Consider the following 14,776-nt stretch of genomic DNA (forward strand, 5'->3'; position numbering starts at 1 on the left):
CGTTTCTCCTTTTTCACCTAAGCCACCGTGTTGCTAATTCCGGACAGCAGACTACAGCAGATGACACAAAATGACATGCTATTTATTTCGAAATAATAATACTATTATAGCTCAGCGGTAGAGTACATTGCTGTTAACAATGGGTTCGTTGGTTCAACACTCATGTTGGATAAATGATTTTTTTTATTTCCTTATATTTTGTGTACTTAGGGAAAACTTTGAATCACTTAATATGTCTTAAACTTACGTTAACCTTATTAATATTCATATTGTTAGATACCCTGAAAGCGCCATTACAAAAAAGTTCAATTTGTTGTCCAGGTTTGATGAAAAATGTTCATCCAATTCGCGATTGCATTCTCATTTTTTTTACATAAGCTCCCGTGTTGCTAATTCCGGACACTACACTGCAGCAGAACACACACAATGACATACTTTTTATTTGACTATTGAAATAACAGTGATAGCTTAGTGGAAAAGTGTTGGGCTGCAAACTGAAAGGTCTTTGGTTCAATACTTGTGTAGTACATTACAAATATTTTTTTTTCGAATTTTCGTTTTTTGCCTATTATTGGAACATTTTTAAAATCACTTAAAATCTCATAAACTTACATTAACCTTACTAATTTTTGTATGGTTAGATTCCTCAAAGTGTCCTTTACAAAACAGCTGAATTTTTATTCCATTTTGAATGGAAAATGTTCATCCAATTCACGATTGCATTCTAACTTTTTTTACATAAGCTCCCGTGTTGCTAATTCCGGACAGTACATTGCAGCAGAAGGCACACAATGACGTGCTTTTTATTTGAGAATCTTAATAACTATGTTAGGTTAGTGGTAAGGTGTTGGGCTGTAAACTGAAAGATCTCTGGTTCAATACTCGTGGAGAACATTGAAACTTCTTTTTTCAAATTTTCTTTTTTTGCGTATTATTGGAAAATTTTAAAAATCATTCAATATCTCTGAAACTTACATTAACCTTACTAATTTTTGTATAGTTAGATTCCTTAAAGTGTCCTTTACAAAAGAGATTAATTTTTATTTCAATTTGGATGGAAAATGTTCATCCAATTCACGATTGCATTCTCATTTTTTTTACATAAGCCTCCGTGTTGCTAATTCCGGACAGTATATTGCAGCAGAAGGCACAAAATCACAAGCTTTTTATTTCTGCACATCAAAATAACAGTGATAGGTTAGTGGTAAAGTGATCGACTGCTAACTGAAACATCTGTGGTTCAATATTCGTGGAGAAAATTGAACTTTTTTTTTCACATTTTCGTTTTTCGTGTGTTATTCGAACATTTTTTAAATCAATTAATATCTCTTAACCTTACATTAACCTTACTAATTTTTGTATGGTTAGATTCCCTAAAGTGTCCTTTACAAAACACCTCAATTTTTATTTCGTTTTCGATGGAAAATGTTCATCCAATTCGCGATTGCAATTTTAATTTTTTTACATAAGCTCCTGTGTTGCTAATTCCGGACACTACACTCCAGCAGAAGGCACAAAATAACATCTTTCTTATTTAAGGTAAAATACAATCATGATAGCTTAAGGGTAAGGTGTTGGGCTGTGAACTGAAAGGGCATTGGTTCAATACTTGTGTGATCTATTACAAAAATTATTTTAATCTCAAATTTTCATTTTTTGCGTATTATTGAAACATTTTTTAAATCGCTTAATATATCCTAAACTTACATTAACCTCACTAATATTTGTATGGTAAGATTCCCTTAAGTGTCCTTTGCAAGACAGCTTAATTTTTTTTCCATTTTGAATGGAAAATGATCATCCAATTTGCGATTGCATTCTCATTTTTTTACATAAGCTCCCGTGTTGCTAATTCCGGACAGTACATTGCAGCAGAAGGCACAAAATTGCAATTTTTTTATTTGAGCTCCTAAATAACTATGTTAGTTTAGTGGTAAGGTGTCGGGCTGCAAATTAAAAGATCCGTGGATCAATACATATGAGAACATTGAAATTTCTTTTTTCAAATTTTTGTTTTTTGCGTATTATTTGAAATTTTAAAAATCATTTAATATCTCTGAAACTTACATTAACCTTACTAATTTTTGTATGGTTAGCTTCCCTAAAGTGTCCTTTACAAAACACCTCAAATTTTATTCCATTTTCGATGGAAAATGTTCATCCAATTCGCGATTGCAATTTTAATTTTTTTACATAAGCTCCCGTGTTGCTAATTCCGGACACTACGCTGCAGCAGAAGGCACAAAATGACATCCTTTTTATTTGATCATCACATCAGGCTCGATAGCTTAGTGGTAAGGTGTTGGGCTGTGAACTTAACGGTCTTTGGTTCAATACTCGTGTAGTACATTAAAAAGATATTTTTTCTCAAATTTTCGTTTTTTTCGTATTATTGGAACATTTTTTAAATCGCTTAATATTTCTTAAACTTACATTAACCTCACTAATATTTGTATGGTTAGATTCCCTGAAGTTTTTTTTACAAGACAGTTGAATTGTTATTCTATTTTGAATGGAAAATGATAATCCAATTCGTGATTGCATTCTCATTTTTTTTACATAAGCTCCCGTGTTGCTAATTCCGGACACTACACTGCAGCAGAAGGCACAAAATGACATGGTTTTTATTTGACCAGGAAAACAAACGTGATAGCTTAGTGGCAAGGTGTTGTGCTGCAAACTGAAAGGACTTTGGTTCAATACTTGTGTAGTACATTACAAGTATTTTTTTTTCAAATTTTCGTTTTTTGCCTATGATTGGAACATTTTTAAAATCACTTAATATCTCTGAAACATACATTAACCTAACTGATTTTTGTATGGTTATCTTCCCTAAAGTGTCCTTTACAAAACAGCTCAATTTTTATTTCATTTTGGATGGAAAATGTTCATCCAATTCACGATTACAATTTTAATTTTTTTACATAAGCTCCTGTGTTGCTAATTCCGGACACTACACTGCAGCAGAAGGCACAAAATGACATCCTTTTTATTTAACTCCAAATACAACCGTGATAGCTTAGTCGTAAGGTGTTGGGCTGTAAAATGAAAGGGCTTTGGTTCAATACTTATGTAGTCTATAACAAAAATTGTTTTATCTCAAATTTTGCTTTTTGCGTATTATTGGAACATTTTTTAAATCACTTAATATTTCTTAAACTTACATTAACCTCACTAATATTTGTATGGTTAGATTCCCTGAAGTGTCCTTTACAAGACAGCTCAATTTTTATTCCATAATAATTGAAAATGATCATCCAATTCGAAATTGTATTCTCATTTTTTTTTACATAAGCTCCTGTGTTGCTAATTTCGGACAGTACACTGCAGCAGACGACACAAAATTACATGCTTTTATTATTGCTCTTTAATATATGCGATAGCTCTGTGGTAAGGTGTTTGGGTGTTAACACTAAGCTCAATGGTTCAATGCTCTTCGAGACGACAAATATTTTTTGTGTTTTTTTCCTTTTTATGCGTATATTTTGTAAAATTTTTAAGCCGCCTAATATGTCTTAAACTTAATCTATCCTAACTAATATTTATATGGTTACATTCCCTGAAATTGCCTTTACAAGACAATTCAATTTGTTGTCTATGTTTGCGGAAGAATGTTCATCAAATTCACGATTGCCTTCTCATTTTTTTTACATAAGTCCCCGTGTTGCTAATTCTGGACAGTATACTGCTGCAGACGACGTAAAATTACACTGCTATTCATTTTAGCTGAATGATGTCTACAGCAGCATAGTGGTAAGGTGTTGCGCTGGCAACAATAGGATCAAAGGATCGATACCCATGCGGAATTTTAGAAATTTTTTTTCAAATTTCATTGTATTTCTAATTTTCTGAAAATTTTTTAAGTCGCTTTTTATGTCTTAAACTTACATTATCCTAGCCAATATTGATATGGTTAGATTCCCAGAAGTGTCTTTTATAAAACTATTCCATTCGGTAGCACATTTGTTGCATAAAATTCATCAAATTCGTTATTGCATTTTCATTTTTTTACATAAGCTCCCGTGTTGCTAATTCCGGACAGTAGCCTACAGCAGATGTCACAAAATGACATGCTTTTAGTATTATTTGCTTTCATATGTGATAGCTCATCGGTACGGTGTTGGGCTCATGGCATTAAGTTCAATGGTTCAATACTCATTGAGAAGCAAAAATAATTTTGTCTTTTTCCTTTTTATTCGTAATTTTTGTTAAATTTTTTAGTCGCTAAATCTGTCTTAAACTTAAATTATCCTAACTAATATTTATAGGGTACATTCCCTGAAACTGCCTTTACAAGACAGTTCAATTTGCTGTCTATGTTTGATGAATAATGTTGATCTAATTCATGATTGCATTTTCATTTTTTTACATAAGCTCCCGTGTTGCTAATTCCGGACAGCAAACTGCAGCAGACGACATAAAATGACATGCTTTTTCTTTCAGGTATTAGATAACTGTAATACCTTAGCGGAAAGGTGCTGCGCTGCCGACTAAAAGATCTGTTGTTCACAACTCGCAGAGAATGTAAGAATTATATTTTAAATTTTCCGTTTTTTGCGTATATTTGGAAAAAATTTTAAGTCGCTTAATATGTCTTAAATTTATATAATCGTTACTAATATTGATATGGTTGCATTCCCTAAAATGGCCTTTACAAGGCAGTTGAATTTTTTCACCTTATTTGATGGAAAATCTTATTCTAATTCATGATTGTATTCTCCCTTTTTTTACATAAGCTCCCACGTTGCTAATTCCGGACAGCAGACTACATATAAAATAACATGCTATACATTTTCAATAGTTGGTGTCTGTAATAGCTTAGTGGCTAGACACTGTGATGCTAACCATCAGGTCAATAGTTCAATACTGATTGCAGAAATAAGAATTTTACTTTTTTAATATATTTTTTTTCGCCTTTTTGAAAAAATTTTCAAGTCGCTTTATGTGTCTAATATTTATATTATCCCTACCAATATTTATACAATTCGATTCCGTGAAGTGTACTTTATCAGACTGTTAAAATCATAACTATAGCAGGTGGAAAGTATTCGTCTAATTCATCATCGAGTTTTTCTTGTTTTTGGCATAAGCTACTGTGACGCTAATTCCGGACAGCAGAAATTGACTAAATGACATGTTATACAATACAGAAAAAACTTTGTCTTACATGGCTCTAGCGTAAGACGTTGCTCTACCTTTTCAAGGGTTGAGCGTTCGGTTCTGTCTAGCAACGAAGTAATTTTATTTATTTATTTTTTTTTATTTTATTTTTTTTTTTTCACGTACGTGGTTTGCTGTCCGGAATTAGAAACATGGGAGCTTATGTAAAAAAATTAGAATGCAATAACGAATTAGACAAACATTTTTCCTCAAAAATAGACAAAAAATTGTATTTTCTTGTAAAAGCAATTTCAGGGAATGTAACCATATAAATATTAGTTAGGATAGTTTAAATTTATGACATACTAAGCGACTTAAAAATTTTACAAAATATACGCATAAAAAGGAAAAAATTAAACAAATTTTGTGTTTCAATGCATATTGATCCATTGATCTTGTTGTTATGAGCCCAACACCTTACCGCTGAGCTATCACACATATCATATAATAATAATAATAAAAGAATGTGATTTCGTGTCATCTGCTGTTGTCTACTGTCCGGAATTAGCAACACGGGTGCTTATGTAACAAAAATGAGAATGCAATTACGAATTAGATGAATTTTCTGCAACAAATGTACTACCGAATGGAATAGTTTTATAAAAGACACTTCAGGGAAGGTAACCGTATCAATATTGGCTAGGGTAATTTAAGTTTAAGACATATAGAGCGACTTAAAAATTTAACAAAAAATAAGCAAAAAAGGAAAATTTGAAAAAGTAATATAATGGTCTTAATCAGTATTGAACCATCGAATTTAGTGTTATGATCCCAACACCCTACCGCTGAGCTATCACAGATGTCTATCAATAATAATAAAAGCATTTGATTTTGTGTAGTCTGCTGCAGTCTGCTGTCCGGAATTAGCATCATGTGAGCTTATGCAAAAAATAAAAGGAAACTCAATTACAGAAATGTAAGGGATTTCACTAAAATCCCTCTTACACCTGGGCAAAGGGGTAAAACAAAAGTTAAAAAGTTAAATCTATTGGTATTTTGTTAAAATTTCTACGAAAATATATGTGTCCGAATAAGAGAGAACATTTTCGAAAGGGTTAGCCGTTTCGTAGTTAACAGGGCATAGTAAAATTAGGGAATTGTCTTCTAAAAATCAAAAACCCTATTGGCTTTAAGATTATTTAATTGTTTATGAATCAATGAAAATTTATTTTATAAAAGAGTTTTATGGATGTGCTCAGGCTAGATCCAGAGTCATTAATGTATTTTTCTGTGAATTGCGTCAAAAGGACACAAAAAAACATAAAAACATTGTATATTAATCGATTCGTCTTAAAATTCTGCGTCGATTGATGTAAAAATATCAGCAAAAATTTTTTTTCAAATAAAAAAAAAAAATGTGTCTGACATTAGCATTGTCTGTCCAAAATTAGCAAAACTGAGTGTCTCTTTATATTGCTGAAATTATGATTAATTTTGCACTTCATTAGCCAGACTTGGAAGCATTTTAAAGAGCTTTTCATATTCTACAATTTAGTATAATTATTTTAAGGATTAATACATTTTTTTCTTTGATATTCTTTGTGCCGTCGGAGAGTTAGCTAGTAGCTAGTACACAATCTAGACAGGTCGCCCGTAATCAAAACGACTAGATTTTATTTAGCATTTTCTCGGGTATTATAAGGATTTATAAGTTTTTTTTTTAGTTGAATAACGCATTTCCCCTTTCGCTTTTGCTTTTTCCCATTAGATTTTGTATTAAATCTTCTTTGCGACTGCAATAACAGTAAGGGGAAAAATGTATTTTTGTGTCCGGAATTAGAAAGAACCTGCCCTGTGTCCGAATTCGCGTTTTTACCCTATATACATCGCCAAAACCCAGTGCTAAGCAATGTGATTTGCTATTGCTTCGAAGCATGTTATACAAAGAAATTATTTTTGATATATCTGTAACAGACTTGGGCGGTTCACTGATTATACGCGTTGAAGATAACATGCTTAGTCAATACGACAAAGAATTTGACCTTGCAGTTGACGTTACATCAATAAGTACAGTGTTTTTGAACGGAGCAAAAGATATAATTGTGAAACTTCATCATATACCAGAATATGTTGTTGTTTCTGAAGACTGTAGTCAGATTCTTGACATGCCACCGACGTCTCTATCTGAATTAAATCAAAATGACGAAACTTCTCCCACAACAACTCCTGAAACTCTTACAATCAACAACAGCTGTAAGTCATCAGTATTCAATGTGCATCTGTTATCACTTTTATAATCTCTGTCAAGGTATAGGAGTATATGATAGGCGTACTCAGAGAGCCCTCGTCTGCAAAAATGGGACGAAAACTGGAATGGCTGAAATTGGCAACGCTGGCAGTGTGTGTAACTATGTAGGGTACTTTTATATGGGCTCTTATGGGACTAACTTTTTAAAAGTCTCTTAATTGTTCTTTAAAATATTATTTTCGATTAAAAACATTCTGATTGATATGTGCAAACAATATCCGTATATAGCTCAATAAACAAAACGTAATAATAAAATATTTAAGTATTTAAAAAAAAAACTGCGAAAATGTCGCGAAACCTGCAGCAGGTCTTTTTCAGTTGCCACTGCCACTATAAATAGCTTGAAAAAAATACGCGGAAAATTCCACATCTACTATTCTATTTTGTGTACTAACTGACGCGGAATAGTAGATGTGGAATTTTCCGCGTATTTTTTTCAAGCTATTTATAGTGGCAGTGGCAACTGAAAAAGACCTGCTGCAGATTTCGCGACATTTTCGCAGTTTTTTTAAAATATATAAACGGAAAAACTAACATTTTTTCGTTTCTAAGTTTTCTTATATACTTAAATACAAAGCTCAAAATTACAGATAAGTAGAAGCATAATTTAAGTAGGATAATTAAATAAGTAGAATTGACCTTTTATTAAGTATGAAAAATAAGTACTCTACAACCGCTATGTAGTTGACCCAAGGACATGTTCACAAATCTCGTTTTTCGGTAATACCAATAAAATTAAAGCCCTGCAAAAAATTATCAGTTATAAACATCATAATTTAAAAGACAAATCAGTCCAAAATTCTTCAAATATACACTATTGACTCACAAAAAACACGTTTTTAACTAATCAAGGCATGAGTCTCTTTCGAATTTCGAGGTAATTCAATTGAGACAGCAGACGGCAGTCTGCTTTCCATGAAAAAAGAAAAGACTTGGGGATTGGGCATACGACGCGTGAAGGACGTTGCCGTGCGTCAGGATTGACACCCTAGTGGTGTTGTACCAAAGCGCAACAGCCGCTTCGGTCCCAACTTTACCCACCCGATAAAGGAGTGAAAAACATCTATTTAGGAAAAGTACGGAAATTTAGGGAATCACGAAAACTTAAGGAAATTACAGAAATAAAAATATGTATCTTTAAAACATCCGATTGAGTGTTTTGATGATTTTTTAGTTAGTTTTATTAAATTCGGGTTTATTACATGTGAATTATTCGTTAACTGTTGGTAATTTCGTTTTTTTTACAAAACGCCATTATTTGGAAGCATTCTTTTGTTATGTAGCTATATGGCTACTCTGTAATTGTTAGATTACAAATATAGCAGACGACGTAAAGACTTGAAAATGGTACTTTGAAAAATCTAGAATTGGACGTTTTCTGTCTTTTGAGGAAGAATTGACTAAATCTGGGGCGCCTCATATGGTCAATATCCTCAGTGTTGCCCCCCGATCGTCTTTTCACAGATCAATCTTTTTTCCGATCAAGGTTAAAAGAGTTGATCTGCGCTCAACTCACGTGGAAAAAGATCTAATCTCCGCTCAATTTTTTCCAAGATCACAGATCATTATTTTATCCGTCTAACAGTAAGAATTGTACCTCTCAGCCTTTTCACTTTTCATTCAGCAATCTAAAACTCTGCAGACGACGGTGACAAAAATAATTGAATGTCGACAACGTTATGTTTTTACTGTGTCATGCTGATTGCATAAAATGTTCATAGATATCACTTTGGATTCCAAAAATTGATCGCGTTTGGTGTTTGGAGATCAAAAAATTTTTATCCGGGAGAGATCAAAATCATTTTGCCAAAGATTTGAACCCAGATTAAAAATTTGACCAAAATCTGTTCCCACTCAGAAATTGAGCCCGATCGGGGCAACTCTGAACATCCTTAAACAACTAAGATAAACAACTAGGGATCAACCACTAGCCAATCGTGTTTCACATTTCAGGGCATTGGGACGGGACTTTCAGGGTTCAATCAGGGTACACGTAATCAGCGATGCAACCCCGATTGCAACCAATCGATTTATGGTAAAACCTAATCAATCGAGTATTTCGACCCGATTGGCCCGATTATACCATATTCTGCCCACCTACCCCGATTTTTTCACAATAAATGTGGCTTGAAATTATAAATAAAACAAAACGAAATAATTTTCTTTTTTTTTTGTTCTTTCGGTTCTTTCTTCCAGAGTTTATCCGGTTGGTAACAGTTGGAAAAGCTAGAAATGCACGGAAAAATAGAGAAATCACGGAAAAATAGTGAAATCGCCAAAATTTAAGGAAAAGTACGGGAATTACAGAAATCTGCGGTATTTTGGGAAATTATAGAAATTCCTGAAATTTGAGGAATTTACGAAAATCACGGAAAAAGAAAAAAAAAGAAAATGCAGAAAAATTTGATTAGACACTATGGCTATTTTCCCTCTCAGAAAAGGGGTACTCTTTTGCGGGGAACACTAGACGTTTTCCACCCGACAAGAGCGCCTCTTGCGGGTGTGTTGGTGTTCAATCCACGCAGAGACTCATTTCTAGCCAGAAGGCGCTCGCACCAGGTGGAAAATTACTCTTACGCTCTGCCCTAAAATCCTCGTTTTTTCGTATAGTGTTCCTCGCAAGAGGGTACCCCTTTCCTGAGAGGGAAAATGGCCATAGTGGAGCAACCATGGGTCTATGACTTTGGATATTTTAATCGAAAATTTATTCGTTATTCTTTATTCGAATATTATTCCTATTTGCGAATAAAATGTCCTTTTAATTCGTTATTCGTTATTCCTATTCGTTTGTACTGCTTTTCGTATTCGTTTACAAAACGAATCAAGTTTTTCCTTATTTGACAGAACACTGCTAATACGGCGGAATAGGAACTAGCAATTTTATGTAATTTTTTTTTACTGTTTTAAGGCTAATTTTGAAAAAAGACATTTTCTTGATAGCTCTTGAACCATAGAACTTTGAGGTCACAGTCTCGTATGGTTACTGCGCTGCACATACATAATAATGCTAATTTTTCTTAACCTAGAAGTAACACGGGTAGGGTGATTAAAAATTTTTCTGAAAAACATTAAAAGCATATGATTCCAATGCAAAATGTTTTTTTTACTGCTTATGATCATATAACATTGATTTTGTAAATATAAATTGGCTTATATGCTTCTTAAATTATCTTAGAATTCTTTATAAGCATCTTTAAAGTAACTAATATCTAGCAAAAATTCTACTTAAAATTCCTTGACGGTTTTACAGGCTATTTTATAATGCTGACATGCCCCATGTTGCAAGGTATTATCATGTACCCAACCCAGGGTGTATTCAAATAAAAATTTCGATAATGGATTTGACGCAAACAATTTTTTAATTTTTTTATCGCTAAACTATTTCCGAAAAAGTTATAAAATGTTACACAAATGTGTGCATGATAAACATCTTTGACCACAGATTATGTCAATAAAATGTCTTGGACACAATTCTTCTTAACTAACTTTCTTAACTTAACTTACTAAGAATTGCCAACTTGCTCTTCTGTCAACTAGCCCCCTCTTCTCTTCTCTTAATTTTAAAAAACATGGAAAGCCTGTTATTGCTTAATCTTATATTTATGTTTTCGATTCAGTAGCAGTAGCAAACGCCAGAGAGCGCAGTCGTAACACTTTTTTTTTCTCGGATTGGTTGTCGCTATAGGTAACACATCACCACCATAGGAGGTATTCAAGTTTTTATGCCTTAACCATAAAGTAGTCCTTGTGCAGATATATCAATACAACTTTTCGGGGCAAATATCTACGAAACTAATGTCATTTTTTTCGGGGTTATAGCCCTCAAATAGTTGTGGAAAAGGTTAACAGTGTAGGTTGTATGATAAAGTATGTTTGAAAAATAATTATTACTAAAATTTGCAAAAGTAAAAAAATTATAAATTACTGAACTTGCATTACCTTGATGTCAACTTTGTGCCAAGGTATTGTTTTTAGAATTTTGAATTCTGACCCTTCCACGTCAAGGCTGAAATAATCTATTTCCGTTCTGCCGATAGCAACCAATATGGAATACAATGGGAAACATTGTATTTTATAAACATTCTCTGTCTCGTTATTGGATGAACCTTGGTTTGGATTTTTTTCTCCGTTCCTGGAGAGCCTCTGCTTGTTTTCGATTATAGAACTGAGCAGCGTATTAGTTGCATCGTACAGTACCTGTGAAAATAGTGGTTATTTATGAGTACACTGTTAAAAAAGTACACCACTATTTCGGGGTAATTGTTCGAAAAATTCGGCAAATGAGATCTGGGGTTCTTAGCCCCGAAAACTTTGTATCGTATCGCAATACGAAATTTTTGGGGTTATTAACCCTAAATTTGTGGGGTATTATAGTTACGGAATGAAAAAAAGATTAGTAAGACATGGGTCTCGAACACTAGATTTTTTAATTCATAGTACAATGCTTTACCACTGAGCTGTATTTGCTGATATTTATCTGAAGAATAATGATATGAAAACTGAAGAATTTAATGTCTATCAGTTTCATCCTGCCTCTTTTCGTTCCTGTTTGTATGTAGGGGAGACCGGGGCTACTTGGCTCACTTTTTTGTTAGATGCGTCTCAAGCCTTTACTTTTCATCAAAATGAGACAAACTTATATTCATAATATTAATTAATATCTTATCTATAAAATGTCTTCAGACAAGAAATACAATAAATAATGCTATCATGATGAAAAAAAATGTTTTATTGGGACACCTTAAATGGGCAACTTACCCCGTCTCCGGGGCAGGTTGCCCATACCAACGGGGCAAGTTGCTCCAAGTAATTTCGCATGACCATTGATAGCCGATTCCAGTGCACTGTATCTATCCAACACAACTGGAAGAATAATCAGCGCTACACTCAATGCCGATTTCGTCTTTATTTTAATACTAAATGCCTTAGACATTTTTTGGTTTTCTTCTTTTGCCAACTTAATGGCCCTTCCAATAAGGTCGGGAGATATATATAAGAGAAGCATTGTTTGTTTTTCGAATATAATTCCTAAATCCTCATTTCTTATGTTAAAGAAGAAACAAAACGAAAAATTCTGTTTCATCACACTGAAACAACTTGAGCCAACTATCCCCTTCAAAAAAGAGCCAACTTACTCCTATAGGGGGTTGGTCCACTATTTATTATTTGTTATAATAATAATAATATAATATTTGTAATAATTATATGTAATAATATACCTGCGTCGTTTCCTCGAAAATATCTTTTTCTTTGTATACAAACCCCGAAATTTCGGGGATAAAGTTAAAAAATTTCAGGGTTATTTGTCAACAAAATTTGCATTGAATTTGAAAAATAGTGAATAGTAGTTAAAACCCCAAAATTTTCAAAAAAAAGTCAAAATTTCGTACATTCTCAAATTTTTCGGGGTTGACAACCCCAAATAAGTGATACTCTTTTTATGCTATATGTATAGATAGGCTAAAAAGAAATTATAACATCTTCATTCTACTCCTTAGTTACCAAATTACCCACACAACACTTTTTGTCATTCATAAATTTTTACTAAAACAATCGTTTTTTTTACGATAGAGGTTTTTTTGTGTACATTTTCTTTTGTTTGTGTTTTTTTTTTTTTTTTTTTGGGGGGGTTAACCGCTTTAAGATCTCTCACTAAATAAAAAAAATTACTTTACAAACTTGTTCGTTAACAGCTTTGTACCTTTTTGATATTCCGCGTGTGCGCAAACTGTTAACAGCTACTCACGTTTGGTGTAAACGGCTCAAATTCTTTTGATTCGAAGTGGTTTACATTTTTTTATTTCTTCTCTCGTTTCATTAATTTTTAATATTTCGACATCCGAAAAGATGTAAAAGACAGTTAAGATAACCAGCTTTCTCGTGCTGGTTTAAAATTTGATCTATGTTAAAGAATTCATATCGGAAGAAACGTTCAAAAAGCTAAAAAAAATTGTCTACATGCCCCTCTAACGGAGTAAGTTGGCATTGGTAGTGGGGTAAGTAGGCCACATGCATTTCAAATGGGAATTTCAGTCAATATAATATGCCTATTTCAGGCAAAGTTTTCAAAGGTGAACATCGTAGAAAGTGATAAATACCTAACATGTGCCCAATTTTGGCCTCTTGTGCATACCACTGTTCACCATAAGTCAACTGTAGCAAATATTCGACTTACAATTCACTGACATTTTAACAGGCCATGTACTATACATATGCCGGCATGCCCCATGTTGCCATGTATCAACTTGCCCCAACCCAGGGTGAATTCAAATAACAATATTTATTACTCATTTATAATTGATTAAAACAAATCCATTGTTACAGTACAATAGTAGACCAAATTTTCTATAATATTCATTTTTTTATTATATGTGTACCAAGTAAAGATATAATTGTTAACTACCAAGCATCACGCAAGTATTGTGGATTTGACAAAATATTTTTGTAATTTTCTATTTTCTATACTTTTTGCGATAAAGCCATAAAATTTTACAGAAATGTGCGCACGATAAACACCTTTGACCAGGAATTATTTAAATTAAATCTCTTGGACACAATTCTTCTAAATTAGAATTGTCTACTTGCCCTCCTGCCAGCTAGCCCTATCTATACAAAACAAAGCCTGGGCAGGAAACAATATTTTCCCTTATTAATCCGATGTTGATTTTAGGTCAGTTAACATCGTAATTTCATTATAAATTACACGAGATTGATCCATGGTTGGAATGATATTGGAATGTGATTTTTCAAAAACCAAGTTAATTCCATCCTGGGCCATGCTTAGAAAGTCGAGTTTTAAAAACGCATATATCCCGCTACGAAACCAAATTCGATTCAATTTGGATTTTTTTCTGTTTTTGGATATCGGTTAGCCAACAGTAAACCAATGTCAGAAATCCAAGTTTCTGCGATGTATACGTCCGGGTATCGGAGTGTAGGGGAGGGTGGGGCTAGTTGGTACATTTTTTTTTATTTCTTCTCTGGTTTCTTTAATTTTTCATATTTTGACACCCAAAAAATTGTAAAAGAAAGCTCAGATAACCAGCTTTCTTTTGCTATTTTTTAATTTTATCTACGTTGAAGAACTCATATCGAAATCAACGTTCAAAAAGCTAAAAAAAAATTTGCCTAAATGCCCCACTAACGGGGTAAGTTGGCAGTGGTAGTGGGGTAAGTTGGCCCCATGTATTTCAAATACGGATTTCAATGAAATGTTGATGTTGTAAACAAACTAGAATAAAATTACAATAAACAAAAATCCTATAGTTATTTAAGAGTGGGAAACTCAGAAATAAGTTGTGATAACTTACATAAAGATTAATAGCCTTAAATGCAGAAAATAAAAAATAATATACATAATTCAGGCAA

The 14,776-nt window shown here is 33.0% G+C and overlaps 1 protein-coding gene across 3 annotated transcripts in view; it reads right to left on the reverse strand.

The window, feature by feature from the left end:
* LOC116933298 overlaps positions 1-14,776 on the reverse strand; it is a 57,683-nt gene that overhangs the window by 12,730 nt on the left and 30,177 nt on the right. For all 3 annotated transcript variants that reach the window (XM_045178753.1, XM_045178755.1, XM_045178752.1), the window contains one exon: positions 11,348-11,605. In XM_045178753.1, coding sequence (XP_045034688.1) covers positions 11,348-11,605 — 258 coding nt within the window. The remainder of the gene's footprint in view (positions 1-11,347; positions 11,606-14,776) is intronic.

Source organism: Daphnia magna, linkage group LG9, assembly GCF_020631705.1.
Source record: "Daphnia magna isolate NIES linkage group LG9, ASM2063170v1.1, whole genome shotgun sequence".
Classification (NCBI taxonomy): domain Eukaryota; kingdom Metazoa; phylum Arthropoda; class Branchiopoda; order Diplostraca; family Daphniidae; genus Daphnia; species Daphnia magna.